This window comes from Diceros bicornis, chromosome 18 (genome assembly GCF_020826845.1).
Source record: "Diceros bicornis minor isolate mBicDic1 chromosome 18, mDicBic1.mat.cur, whole genome shotgun sequence".
NCBI classification, from domain to species: Eukaryota; Metazoa; Chordata; class Mammalia; order Perissodactyla; family Rhinocerotidae; genus Diceros; species Diceros bicornis.
This window is the reverse complement of record NC_080757.1, coordinates 62,063,048-62,077,691: the sequence shown is the minus strand read 5'-3', so window position 1 is coordinate 62,077,691 and position 14,644 is coordinate 62,063,048. Positions and strand designations below refer to the sequence as shown.

Below are 14,644 nucleotides of genomic sequence, written 5' to 3'. Positions count from 1 at the left end.
ACCACACATTAAAAAAATCATACAGCATGATCAAGTGGGATTTACCCCAGGGATGCCAGGATGGTTCACCATCCACAAATCAATCAACATGATACACCACATTAACAAAATGAAGAACAAAAATCACGTGATCATCTCAATAGATACTCAGAGATGTATACTCCTCAATAGATAGAATAGATGCTCAGAGAAAGCATTTGACAAGATAGATACAGCATCCATTTATGATAAAAACTCGGAATAAAATGGGTGTAGAAGGAAAATACCTCAACATAATAAAGGCCATATATGACAAACTCACAGCTAATATCATACTCAGTGGAGAAAAACTGAAAGCCATTCCTCTGAGAACAGGAACCAGAAAAGGATGCCCACTTTCACCACTCTTATTTAACATAGCATTGGAAATCCTAGCCAGAGCAATCAGGCAAGAAAAAGAGATAAAGGGGATCCAAATTGAAAAGGAAGAAGTGGAACTGTCACTTTTTGCAGATAACATGATTTTATATATAGAAACCCCTAAAGAATCCACCCAAAAACTTTTAGAAATAATAAATGAATACACTAAAGTTGCAGGATACAAAATCAACATACAAAAATGAGTTATGTTTCTATACACTAACAATGAAGTAGCAGAAAGAGAAATTAAGAATACAATCCAATTAAGAATACAATCCCGTTTACAATTGCAACAAAAAGAATAAAATAACCTAGGAATAAATTTAACCAACGAGGTGAAAGACCTGTACACTGAAAATTATAAAACATTGTTGAAAGAAATTGAAGAAGACACAAAGAAATGAAAAGATATTCTGTGCTCTTGGATTGGAAGAATTAGCATAGTTAAGATGTCCATACTTCCTAAAGCAATCTATAGATTCAATGCAATCCCTATCAAAGTTCCAATGACACTTTTCACAGAACTAGGACAAAGAATCCTAAAATTTATATGGAACAACAAAAGACCCCAGATAGCCAAAGGAATCCTGAGAAAAAAGAGCAAAGTCAAGGTATCATACTCCCTGATTTCAAAATATACTACAAAGCTATGGTAACCAAAACAGCATGGTACTGGCACAAAAACAGACACACAGATCAGTGGAATAGAATCGAGAGCCCAGAAATAAACCTGCACATCTATGGACAGCTAATCTTTGACAAAGGAGCCAAGAACATACAATGGAGAAAGTCACTTCAACAAAAGGTGTTGGGAAAACTGGACAGCCACATGCAAAAGAATGAAAGTAGACGATTATCTTCACCATACACAAAAATTAACTCAAAATGGATTAAAGACTTGAATGTAAGACCTGAAACCATGAAACTTATAGAAGAAAACATAGGCAGTACGCTCTTCGACATCACTCTTAGCAGCATATTTTCAAACACCATGTTTGACTAGGCAAGGGAAATAAAGGAAAAAATAAACAAATGGGACTACGTCAAATTAAAAAGCTTCTGCACAGCCAGGAAACCATCAACAAAATGAAAAGACAACCTAACAATTGGGAGAAGATATTTGCAAACCATATATCTGATAAGGGGTTAATATCCGAAATATATAAAAAACTCATACATCTCAACAACAAAAAAAACTAACAACTGAGTTAAAAAATGGGCAGAGGAGGGGCCGGCCCCGTGGCTTAGCGGTTAGGTGCGCACGCTCCACTACTGGTGGCCCTGGTTCGGATCCTGGGCGCGCACCGACTCACCGCTTCTCGGGCCATGCTGAGGCGGCATCCCACATACAGCAACTAGCAGGATGTGCAACTATAACATACAACTATCTCCTGGGGCTTTGGGGAGAAAAGGGAAAAAAAAAGGAGGAGGATTAGCAATAGATGTTAGCTCAGGGCCGGTCTTCCTCAACAAAAAAAAGAGGAGGCTTGGCATAGGTGTTAGCTCAAGGCTAATCTGCCTCACAAAAAAAAAAAAAAAATGGGCAGAGGATATGAACAGACATTTTTCCAAAGTAGATATACAGATGGCCAACAGGCACATGAAAAGATGTTCAAGGGCCGGCCCCATGGCTTAGCGGTTAAGTGCGCACACTCCGCTGCTGGTGGCCCCGGTTCGGATCCCGGGCGCGCACCGAGGCACCGCTTCTCCTGCCATGCTGAGGCCGCGTCCTACATACAGCAACTAGAAGGATGTGCAGCTATGACATACAACTGTCTACTGGGGCTTTGGGGGGAAAAAATAAATAAATAAAATCTTAAAAAAAAAAAAAAGACATCGTTTAAAAAAAAAAAAGATGTTCAACATCACAAATTATTAGGGAAATGCAAATCAAAACTACAATGAGATATCACCTCATACCCATCAGAATGGCTATAATTAACAAGATGAGAAATAATAGGTGTTTGAGAGGATCTGGAGAAAAGTGAACTCTCCTCCACTGCTGGTGGGAATGCAAACCGGTGCAGCCACTATGGAAAACAGTATGGAAATTCCTCAAAAAATTAAGAATAGGGCCAGCCTGGTGGCACAGCAGTTAAGTGTGCGTGCTCTGCTTCGGTGGCCCAGGGTTCGCAGGTTCGGATCCTGGGCATGCACCGACACACTGCTTGTCAAGCCGTGCTGTGGTGGCGTCCCATATAAAGTAGAGGAAGATGGGCACAGATGTTAGCCCAGGGCCAATCTTCCTCAGCAAAAAATAGGAGCAAAAAATTCTCTGCAAAAAATCCTCCTCACGCACACACAAAAAAATTAAGAATAGAACTACCATATGATCCAGCTATTCCACTGGTGGGTATTTATCCAAAGAACAGGAAAATATGAATGTGTAAAGATATATGCACCCCTGTATTCATTGTGGCATTATTCACATTAGCCAAGTTTTGGAAACAACCTAAATGCCCATCAAGGGGCGAATAGATAAAGAAGATGTGATATATATACACAACGGAATGCTATTCAGCCATAAAAAAGATGAAATCTTGCCATTTTGGACAACATGGATGGACCTTGAGAATATTATGCTAAGTGAAATGTCAGACAGAGAATGTCAAATACCATATGATCTCACTCATAAATAGAAGATAAAAACAACAAACAATCAGAGACAGAGATTAGACTAGTGGTTACCAGATGGGAAGGCGGAAAGGAGGAGGGTGAGAGGGATGACAGGACACGTGTACGGTGATGGATGGGGATTAGTCTTTGGGCGATGAACATGATGTAGTCTACACAGAAATCAAAATATAATGATGTACACCTGAAATTTATATAATGTTATAAACCAATGTTACCTCAATTAAAAAAAAAAAAGAATCAGTTTGACATCTGACTTCTCAACAGGAACTCTGGAAGGTAGACTTTAATGGAACAATGTCTGCACATTTCTTTTTTTTTTCGTGAGGAGGATTGGCCCTGAGTTAATTTTGGTTGCCGATCTTCCTCTTTTTGCTTGAGGAAGATTGTCCCTGAGCTAACATCTGTGCCAATCTTCCTCTATTTTGTATGTAGGATACCACCACAGCATGGCTTGATGAGCGGTGTAGGTCCGCACCCAGGACCTGAACCCGTGAACCCCGGGCTGCTGTAGCGGAGCATGTGAACTTAACTAATATGCCACCAGGCCAGCCCTTGCACATTTCTTAAGGAAAATTATTTCCTACCTCAATTGTGTGCCCATCCAAACTGAGTGAAGTGTGGGGGTAGACTAAAGACAATTTCAGAGATGCAAAGTCTCAAAAACTGTCTTCCGTGCACTCTTCTCAGGAAACAAAAGGAGAAAGTAAACCAAGAGAGAGGGAGATGTGGCACCCAGTGGTAGAAGAAAGGAGGGCCCAGGAGGACAGCCATGCTCCCAGGCCAGAAGGGAGCAGGACAGCAGCTCTGGAAAGACACCCACAAGATGGTGAAATGCCTCGATATTTGGAAGTACTAAGGGGAAATTTAGATAACTGGGGGAGATTATAGGGATGAGTTAGTGATGAGTGTAGAAAAAACTAAGCAAATAAACAAAAAGGCAATTTTTAACTCCAGTAAAAACAAAAAGTTATATAGGAAGTTGAACAAATAAACACAGTATACCATGTAGTTCAGCTGTCGATAGTGTTTACTTGGTCATATTGATGTAAAATTGAATATTGATCTAGCTAAAATAGCAACGTAACTATACTGTGTGTGTGTGTGTGTGTTTGTGCGTGTAAAGGAGAGAGATAGAGAGTGTTAGAGGTAGAGGGATGGAGTATGTCAGTGAAAGAGGACTACATTTTCTTCTTCCATACAGGGAAGTTAAGTGTGTTGCTTACAAATTTGGAGATACATAGCAAAAGAAATGATTAGAAAAGATTAAAATGAGAAATGGAACACTGGGTGGGGTATGGATCAGGGCCTGCTGTTTTCTGTGCTCTGTCTCAGAGAATGATTTGACACCTGAAACGATGCATATTCCTTACTGATGAAAACAAAAACCAAATATAGTTTTAAAAGCACATAGGTGCTTAAAAAGACCATCAGGAATGAATTTTTTATACTTATGAAAATTTTTTTTATTGTGGACCTAAAAAATAAGTACAGGAGGACACTTTCTAAAGCAGCTAACTCTGTGCACGTCACATTGCCCTCAACCTGCTTTAAAGACAGGACACTTGACCATATGACATTCTTTTTCTTGCAGCTTTTTGTAGGGGAGGGAGCCAATGGGGGAACCAAGCCTAAGCATTCTAGATCTTTCGGGGAGCACATGCTAAGTAACCTGAAAACGACACCATCTTTAGTGTTGCATTTCAGAGGAGCTTGTTTTCTGAGCCTGTCCTGGTTGCAGGGGTTTTTCTTTTGAAGGAGAGCTGCTCAGATTCCACACCCATTCCAGGACTTTCTCCAGGGTAAGGCCCTCGTATAGGACTTCTCTCTTCATTTCCCTTCTGCCTTCCATCAGTACTTTCCCTTTAGACTTATAATTCTTAATTCAGCTTTCCTTGTCAAGACATCCCAAGTCTGGTCACATCCCAGAATGTTTCCAAGGATGGTCTTCTGTAGGTTTGCAAGCTTGAGAGACATTCCTCAGGTGGTCTGTAGATGAAGTGAACCAAGGACCACAAAGCCTCGTGGTGTGGTGTCACTCAGCGGTGTGGATGATTCTTGTGACTGTAAATTGTGTGGCATCTATTTTTCAGAAGGAAGGACTCCTTTCTTGCTTTCTTAGTCACTTAGCAGAAACGCTGTCTTCCAATGACTCCTCCTTCCCCTCGTCAGTCCAGCTGAGCGCATATTCTCATCCAGGGACCTGGCAGAGGCAGTCTGGCCACTTGCTCTGTGAACACAGGCGTGGTTTCTCAAACAAGTAGAGAACTGGTTTCTGGTGGAATGGGGAGGAATATTTTACCTTTTTAAAAATATTTATTGCTTTTTCTGATTTTAGAAGAAATGCATGCTCATTGAAGAAAACTTGAAAATAGAGACAGGTTGGAAAAAAAAAGGTAAAAACTGCCCAGATTCCACAACCCTGAGATTTCTAGTGACCAGGTGGGGTTCCTCACAGTGTGCCCCACACACACACACACACCACACGTGTTTGTCTTTACATAGTTAAGATAATTCTTCCTATTCTGCACGTTTTTACTTTACGTTCTTAGTGGGATGATTTGGGGGAAACTGTCTCAGTGTTTTAGCCCAAGAGTCAAGCATAGGTGGGGCGGTCCCAGAGCAGCCAGAGTGATGGCGGGAAGGAGGGTCAGCAGAATCAAGGGCACATGAGCCGGCTGCCCTCGCAGACTCGGTCAGTGGGTGACACATGGGCTTTGGAGGCACCATGAGGGACCTGTGCTGCAGAACCGTCAGGGGCTGGAGTCCAAGTCCGTGCCCCTGGCTCCTGTTGCCCACCCCTCAGGCAGTGGCTGGTGAAGCCCAACCCTCGGGGCTGGTCAGGGGGCCCGGTTAGGGGGCTAGAGGCGGCAGTGACAAGAGAGGAGAGCAGGGTTGGAGGTCTGGCTCCATGGATCAAGTGGTGAGGCTAGTAGGCGGGGGGCCGAACAAATCTGGGGAGACACACAAGCAGAGTCCAGTCCCACCCACCTCATAAGCCATGAATCTGCACTGATGAGACATCCTTTCTCCTCCCAGTGTGAGAGTCTTCTCTCTGGCGCCCTTTTAGTTGGGAACAACTTTGTGGAAGTACTTTGCAACCAGCCTGCCTATAAGCTACCCTGACCCTCTTTCACAGGCATTGACTACAAGACCACCACCATCCTGCTGGACGGCCGGCGGGTGAAGCTGCAGCTCTGGTGAGTCAGGGGTCCCCCCACTGGGGCCCCTCAGCAGGACTTGCTGGGCAGAGGACAGGCCGTCCTGGCCATCAGAGCGCCCTAGTACCTCCCGCGGGAAGATCCACTCCGTCAGCCCCTCCTGACTCAGTGGCTCCCCCAAAGGAGGCAGAGATCCGGTTGTTTGGGCCACCCCAGGGAAGGGGAACCCCAGGACTGTCACAGGCACAGGCCTTTGTGGGCCTCTGAGTGTCTGTCCAGAACACATGTCCTTGTTGAAGACTGCCTCCCTCTGCTTCTGCCTCCCTAGTGCCAGGAAGGGCTGATTGTCATGACCGCCGGAGACCTAGGACAGGAGGGTGGGAGGGAGCAAGAGGCCAGGATACCACCCCCCACCCCACCGGGCTCTGGACTGGGTCTCTTTCCCAGTCCCCCCACCACCAGGCAGCCCTGGCTCTGAGATTCTGGTCACACCCCTGCCCCTGCCCCTCCAGCTCCAGGCGGGGGTGGGGGAACTAGGGGTTTCCCGCTGTGACCAGTCCTTGGGGTATCCCCACCCCGTGTAGCTTTCCTGACCACTGTCACCAGCCCCTGTGTCATCCCTTCTCCTGGGCCACCTGCATGGCTGTCTTCCCCTGCTGGACCACAAGAGACCACTCCCCAAGCCACATGCGTCTCCAGTAGCTGAGAGCCCCTTCTCCTACCATCCCCCAACAGCCCTTCCCAGGAGCAGTCAGCCCCAAGGCTGGCCAGGGAACCTCTCTCCATGATGCCCCTCAACGCCCCTGTCCGTTCCCACTGCCAGCCTCAGGCCTGTCCGCCTCAGGACATTTGGGTTGTGGTCAAGTCCTGCCCCGCCGCATGGCCTGGGTCCTCTCTGAGCTGCATGTTGCTGTAGCTCAGCGAGCCTTGGCTGTCCACTCTCCCCCTTTGTCCTCTGGCTCCTGCCTGCTCTATCTCGCCTCCTCCACCCAGCCCTGAGCTGTGGAGGGCCTGGGGCTTATTCTCAAGTCTCTTCTCCCTTTCTCCCTCCTCGGAGACCACCTGAGGGCCCCACTCTCAGCCCAAACTTGCCCCGGACTCAGAAGGCCGCAGGTAGCAGCTGCTCCACATTTCCTCCTAAGTGTCCACTAGACATCTAAAACACAGCTCTTGTCGCTCCTGATTCCATTTATTGTCCGGCAGCCCATATTAATAAATGCCTCCACGTCTCCCAGTTGCTCCAGCTGGATAGGGGCCACCCTCGGCACCCCCACGTGGGGCCTTCGCCCACGCAGCACCTAGAAGAGGGCCTGGGGCAGGAGGCCGGGGGAATTGTCTGCCATGCTCACTGCAGGTGTAGTGGGAACGCTCCCATTTCAGATAGCCCTCCAGACTCCTGTGTGAAGCCCGTGGTTGATCTCTCAGGGTTGCTCTCATCCTGCTGTCTCTTGCCCACAAACTTTCTAGCAACTTCCCTCTGCAGGCAAAGCCTAAACTTCAAGGTCCTGTTGGGGCTGAGCCGGAATTCTGATTGGTTTTCTTCTCGGCACACCAGGTGCTCCTCCCATGCCTTTGGCCTTGGTCAGTGCCCCTGACCCCTCCTGAGCCCCAGGCCCTGTTCTCCTGAGTGGCAGCCTGACTGGGACTCAGAAGACAGGGACGAGTCACCACCTGCAGGTGACGGGGAAGAAAACAGCAAAACAGTGCTGTATTTCGCTGTGCGTACGTGAGGACACACCTGGTGTGCGGGGCAGGCCCGCGGGGGACTTCTTGTCTCTGTGGGGTCACCTGTTGATATGGACAGATGTGTGTCCCCGTTATCCTTAGAGAAGATGCTGGGAATCAGTGTCCGCTGGTCCCAGAGCCACTGCCGTGAGCACAGGCTGCAGACTCGATCCGGGGAGCGCATTCTTCTTTATCCTGATTTATGTTCTGTTCTATCCGGTATTGGCACCCCCTGCGTCAGTTCCTTGTATTGATAAACTTAGGAAAGTGTCTGAAGGGCTGACTTTATGTGATCGGTTTATATTAATTGGAAGTTGAGGGATCTCGCCAAGTCCTTTGGGCTATTTCTCCCCTGGAGTAGACTCACATTCCTTACTATACAGCTTTATCTCCAAATTAAATAAAATTTTAAAAACCTAACTAGATTTATTTAAATGTCAGAATTATTATGTTGAAACCCATCACTATTTTTTCTAGTTTGACTTTTAAAATGACAATTAGAAAAGAGAATGAGCCCAGAAGGACATCCCAATGTCCAGATCACTCCAGGGGACAACGTGACCATTTTGTTGGGGTCTTGGACTTTCCATGGGATGACCATCAGCTAACAGTTGTAAAATGCAGTGGCTCCCAAGGTCAAATACCTTGTTGTCAGGACGAAGCAGTGATTTCTTCCTACTTGTCTCCAACATCTTTTCTAGGGACACGTCCGGGCAGGGAAGATTTTGTACCATATTCCGCTCCTACTCGCGGGGTGCACAGGTAACATCCCCTGAGCCAGGAGGTCAAACTGACTTTGAATAATAACATGTGGAATGTTCTTTAATGGATACTTGGAGGATAAGGCAATTAAGCTCCTTTATAAATTGATGACAGAATTTAAAAGTATGTCTCTGCATGTGTATGTACATGCACATGTGTGAGCTGTGTGTACATGCATGTGCGTATCTGTGTATTGTGCACTTATACATTCGTGTGCACATGTCTGTGTGCACATATATGTCTGAGCATGTTTGTACATACATGTGCGCACACTTGTGTGTGCACACGTGTGTTTGTGTGCATATCTGTGTGTGTGCACACCTGTGTTCATGAGCATGTGTGTGTGTCTGTGCATGTGCATGCAAGCGCTCCATTCAGGTGGGTGGGCTCTGCTCCTTGTGAGGTAGGGATCCCTGCAGTCTCCCCGCGTTCTGTACCCCTGGAACAGTTCCTGGATGTGGGGAATTGAGTTCTAGTCCCTAACTCACCTTGACATTGGTGGCTTATCAATGAGCTTATGAAATATTATTGGCAACAATCATATGACTGCTACATTTGGAAGATTAATCAAAATAAAATGTTTTGTGTTAAAATAAGTAACATGGTTATTTAGCTGATTGAGTGGGTGATGAGCAGCCCATACGTGGCCAGTGCGGCCCAGAGCTGCGTCTACATCTGTCCCGTAAGGTAAGCCTGTGCCTTGCCCCCAGGGTGTGATCCTGGTCTACGACATCGCAAACCGCTGGTCCTTCGATGGCATCGACCGGTGGATTAAAGAGATTGATGAGGTATGACATGGCGTGCCAGAGCTTCCTCCATGAGGGCTTGCAAGAGTGGCGGGTTGGGGAGTGGGGCACGTGGGCCAGGGCACAAGGCTTCAGCAACAGGGAGGCCGCATCACCTCGCGGCCCAGGATCAGGCCCTAACTCAGAGAGTCGAGGTCCTGCATGCGGTCAGGCACAACAGTTTTCCCTGACACGGTCAGTGGGTCGATGGGCAGTGACTGGGCTGCTGCCTGCTGTACCCTGACTGGCCCAGCTGCCAGTGGGGACATGGAGTGGTCAGAACCAAACCCACTGTATTAGTGTCCTGGGGTGGCCGTAACAACTGACCACAAACTGGGAGCTTAAAACAACAGACATTCATTCTCTGACGGTTCTGGAGGCCAGAAGTCCAAAATTAAGGTGTCAGCAGGGCCGCACTCCCTCCAGAACTTCTAGGGAAGAATCCTTCCTGCCTCCTCCAGCTTCTAGGGGCTGCTGACAGTCCGTGGTGCTCCTTGGCCTGTAGGCGCCCTGCTCAGTCTCTGTCCCACTGTCACATGGCTTCTTCCCTGTGTGTCCCGTGACCTCGCCTCTTCTTATAAGGTCACCAGTGATTGAATTTAGGGCCCACCCCAAAGACCTCATCTTAACTAATTACATCTGCAAAGACCCTATTTCCCAATAAGGACACATTCTGAGGTTCTGGGTGGACATGAATTTTGGGGGATGCCACTCACCCCAGTACACCCACGGAGCCAACAAAAACAAAAGCTCATACAAGTAACCCATTTTCCATGCCTTTCTCTCACCCTTTAGCACGCCCCTGGTGTCCCTAAAATCCTGGTGGGAAACCGCCTGCATCTGGCCTTCAAGCGGCAGGTTCCCACAGAGCAGGCCCAGGCCTATGCCAAGCGCCTGGGGGTGACCTTCTTTGAGGTCAGCCCTCTGTGCAATTTCAACATCACCGAGTCCTTCACAGAGCTGGCCAGGGTCGTGCTGCTGCGGCATGGGATGGACCGGCTCTGGAGGCCAAGCAAGGGTAGGTGCCAGTTAGGGTCGTCTTATAGCCGCCCAGATGATGGTCTGCTGCCCAGGACCCACCTCCGGGCCACTGTTTCCATTCTCGAAGAGGACATGTATTTAACTTGAGAGAAATCATCATCACAGCTGTATTGGAAGGCTCACAAAAGGCATTTCTGAAATCTGTACGTGGGCAGAGGTGAAGGCATTTATAAGTAAGGTAGCCACAGGTGTCAGTGGTAAAGGGGCCGGCACCTCCTCGGGCAGAGCAGGGCCCCGCCTGTAAACATGGACCGCCTAGGGCAGTGACTGTGAGGGGCGGCACCATGCTTTCCTGCGTCCTTCATGCCAACAGTTTGGGGAAGAGTATCTCATATTAGGAATGATTCACTTTCAACTTACTTTGTTTACAAAGAGAGGAATTTGAGAAATAGAAGTGCATAGGGGCCGGCCCTGTGGCTTAGCGGTTAAGTGCGCGTGCTCCGCTGCTGGCGGCCCGGGTTCGGATCCCGGGCGCGCACCCACGCACCGCTTCTCCGGCCATGCTGAGGCGGCGTCCCACATACAGCAACTAGAAGGCTGTGCAACTATGACATACAACTATCTACTGGGGCTTTGGGGGAAAAAAATAAATTAATTAATTCAAAAAAATTTTTTAAAAATTTGAAATAGAAGTGCATAGAGTATTTTTAATATAATGAAACTTGCAGCTGGAATATAATATTCAAATTCCTCAGTGTTAATATGGCCCAAACTGCATGCCCTGACATTTCATCTGCTTGTGGAAACATGCTGTGACACACTGTGGCTGTCACTGTTTTCCTCTGAGTAACTTGTCAGCTTATGACTTGTAAGGGACAAAGAAGACAAAATCTGTATTTGATTGGGCAGGATAGGGTTGACTGACAAAATGCCATCTTCTGGACTGGGGTCTCCCCCTCGGCACTGCTGCCATTGTGGATGGGGTCGTTCTCTGTGCAGGGGGCACCCGGTGCTCTGTGGGACGTTGTGCTCACCCCTGCTCTCCCTGTCCCCCAGTTGTGAAAGCCACAAACGTCTGCAGACATTGCTGAATATCCCAGGGAGTCAAAATTGCCCCCAGCTGGCCCCGTGGCTTAGCAGTTAAGTGTGCGTGCTCCACTGCTGGCGGCCTGGGTTCAGATCCCGGGCGCGCACCGACGCACCGCTTCTCCGGCCATGCTGAGGCTGTGTCCCAAGTACAGCAACTAGAAGCATGTGCAACTATGACATACAACTATCTACTAGGGCTTTGGGGAAAAAAAGGAGGAGGATTGGCAATAGATGTTAGCTCAGGGCCGGTCTTCCTCAGCAAAAAGAGGAGGATTAGCATGGATGTTAGCTCAGGGCTGATCTTCCTCACCAAAAAAAAAAAAAAAAAAAAAAAATCTAAAAAAAAAAATCGCCCCCAGTTGAGAACCACTGTTCTGTAAGAGCTGTTTGTTGGGACCTTGATTTTAAACTGAGCCAACACCCTCAGTCATGTTTCTCCTGTCTAACTCCTTCAGGGGCGAGGTGTTATCGTGACTGCACCAGGGGTGGGATGAAATTCCCACTCCCTCCTCAGCAGGTCCCCCTGCTCTCCTCTGGGTGGGGAACCTGCCTCACAAAGTGAATGATGTAGGCAAAACGTGAATTACAGCATTTGCTGTTCAAGTGTATTCTCAAATATGTCTTTATAAAGCTGTTTATATGTGTGTTTATTTTTGCGAGGAAGATCAGCCCTGAGCTAACATCCATGCCAATCCTCCTCTTTTTGCTGAGGAAGACTGGCCCTGAGCTAACATCCGTGCCCATCTTCCTCCACTTTATATGGGACACCACCACAGCGTGGCTTGAGAAGCGGTGTGTCGATGTGTGCCCGGGATCTGAACCCAGGCGGCCAGCAGTGGAGTGTGCGCACTTAACCACTACGCCGCAGGGCCATCCCCTGTTTATATGTGCTTTTGATGTCAGCCATACAACTGAGAAAGCATGTCTCCTGAAGCTGTTGGTCTCTAACCCGGAACTGTGGTTATATTTGAGTCCTGGAAGAGATTTCATTGGCCATCACCGGGCGGGGTCACTCATCTCTCAGACACAGAGGGAGAGATAACGAAGGTCTCAAGTTTGTGGGCAAACTGAGTTTCATGAAAGTGGGACCATCCATCTCCAAGTCCTGCCAGGTGCTGCACATGGGCACAGGAGGGCACTCAGCCCTGATGTCTTCTAGTCCACCCACCCCAGAGTCCTGGGAAAGGAGGGCGGACGGGGGTTGGGCTGCCTCTGTGTCAGCCCTGTGTCCGGGACAGCATAAACTAAACACGGTGTTCTTTTCTTTCCCAAGTACTGAGCCTGCAAGACCTGTGCTGCCGAGCGGTGGTGTCCTGCACACCTGTGCACCTGGTGGACAAGCTACCACTCCCCATGGCCTTAAGAAGCCACCTCAAATCATTCTCGATGGCCAATGGCCTGAATGCCAGGATGATGCATGGCCGATCCTACTCCCTCACCACCAGATCTACTCACAAAAGGAGCAGCCTCCGCAAAGTTAAGGCCTCCCGCCCACCCCAGAGTCCACCCAAACGCTGCAGCAAAAACAGCTGTAAAGTCTCCTAAGAAAGGCACGAGTAAGACACAGGCTGGGATCTCCAGGAGAGACTCTGAGCAGTCGCACTGGGAGATGAGAGGCCGTTCTGGATCCACGAGACAGCTGCCAGTGGTGACCACACTGCTCCCTGCAATGTAACACGTTACATGGTTTGACTTTGGTATTTCTACATGGATGTGCATGAAGCTCTTGTTTTAGATGTGTGTTTATAAAGGGAAAATTAGTTCTCTGCTCAACTCTTGGTAACATGAAATTTTGAATATCACTTATATCATGATTGCACTGCAACTTTTCCTTAAAATAACTGCTTTTAGAAGAATGGTGATATGCGTGTGATGAGTTGAAATTCAAGGGACTCTGAAAAGCAATGATAGATAAATTAGAGTCATCGACATTATGAGAGGGGCCTTTTTGTAAACCTCCTTTTTCACATCAAAGCACTAATTTATAAAATGCTGCAGACACATTAGAGATTATGCACAACAGATCTGTCTGGTTTGTGTATGAAATGGATTTGGTAAAGGTTTCGCTATGTTATTTACTACGTTTTGGGATTAATAAGTGATTTATATGCATATTTTTCTGTAAATCTACATTTTTTTTTGTACAAGATGTTCCACAAGTTATGAAGCCAAGGGAAGAAAATGCCAAAGATCTCTCTTGCTCTCTTGAGCATAGCCATAACATAGTTACAAGAGATGCAGACCGGCAAGGGGAATATCTCTTAGAGCCGTTTCAGTAAGGGATGAAGTGAACACTATTATTTAAGAAAATGTTTCTCAACAATAAAATGTGTACTTGTTTCTTGGTAGAGTTGCTGCTGGTTCTTTCTGATTTGGGGTATTTATATAGCCCTTTATTTTGTTTGCTTTATTGCCTGTTTCAGGCACCACAAATTAGTGCTAGTACTCGGCGTTGGCAACAAGGCTTCATTCCTGAACTGTCTTCTATTGAAAAAGATTCCTTTTCCTGAAAAGAAATGTCAGGGCAGAAAGTGGGAAGTATTGAGGAATAGCGCCCCAGCATGGGCCTGTCTGGTGAGATCCCAGAGAGGAGATCCTGGTGTGCTCACAGGTGTCATTAGGCACCCCCAAAAGACGAGGTCCTTATCACTGAGGACGAGTGACGCATGAAGGGTGGTGCTGACTTGCAAAGACCCTGGGCAGGGTCTCTCCTTCCTCGTTATACCTGCTGGACATCTCTTTGTGGCAGCTGGAGGCTAAAATGAGGGGTAAAAATAACTCGAAATGAGGAGCCGGCCCGGTGGCGTAGTGGTTAAGTTCACGCACTCCACTTCACTGGCCCGGTGTTCACAGGTTCAGATCCCGGGCACAGACCGACGCACTGCTCATCAAGCCATGCTGTGGCAGGCGTCCCACGTATCAAGGAAGATGGTTATGGATGTTAGCCCATGGCCAATCTTCCTCAGCAAAAAGAGGAGAATTGGCAACAGATGTTGGCTCAGGTCTAATCCTCCTCACCAAAAAAAAAAAAAAAGTTGAAATGAGAAAACACCCAGATGTCCTCAGTTTCTGTTAATGATTTATAGATTTTTGAGAAATTTAAGGGAC

General features: G+C 47.4%; 1 protein-coding gene across 1 annotated transcript in view; it reads left to right on the top strand.

Moving 5' to 3' along the window:
• Nucleotides 1-13,882, top strand: part of RAB40B (RAB40B, member RAS oncogene family) — a 34,983-nt gene extending 21,101 nt beyond the window's left edge. The window contains exons 2-6 of the mRNA XM_058561972.1: nucleotides 6,173-6,233; nucleotides 8,621-8,681; nucleotides 9,392-9,469; nucleotides 10,262-10,484; nucleotides 12,810-13,882. Of these exons, the coding sequence (XP_058417955.1) occupies nucleotides 6,173-6,233; nucleotides 8,621-8,681; nucleotides 9,392-9,469; nucleotides 10,262-10,484; nucleotides 12,810-13,081 (695 nt within the window). The 3' untranslated portion in view covers nucleotides 13,082-13,882. The remainder of the gene's footprint in view (nucleotides 1-6,172; nucleotides 6,234-8,620; nucleotides 8,682-9,391; nucleotides 9,470-10,261; nucleotides 10,485-12,809) is intronic.
• The last annotated feature ends 762 nt before the right edge of the window (nucleotides 13,883-14,644 follow it).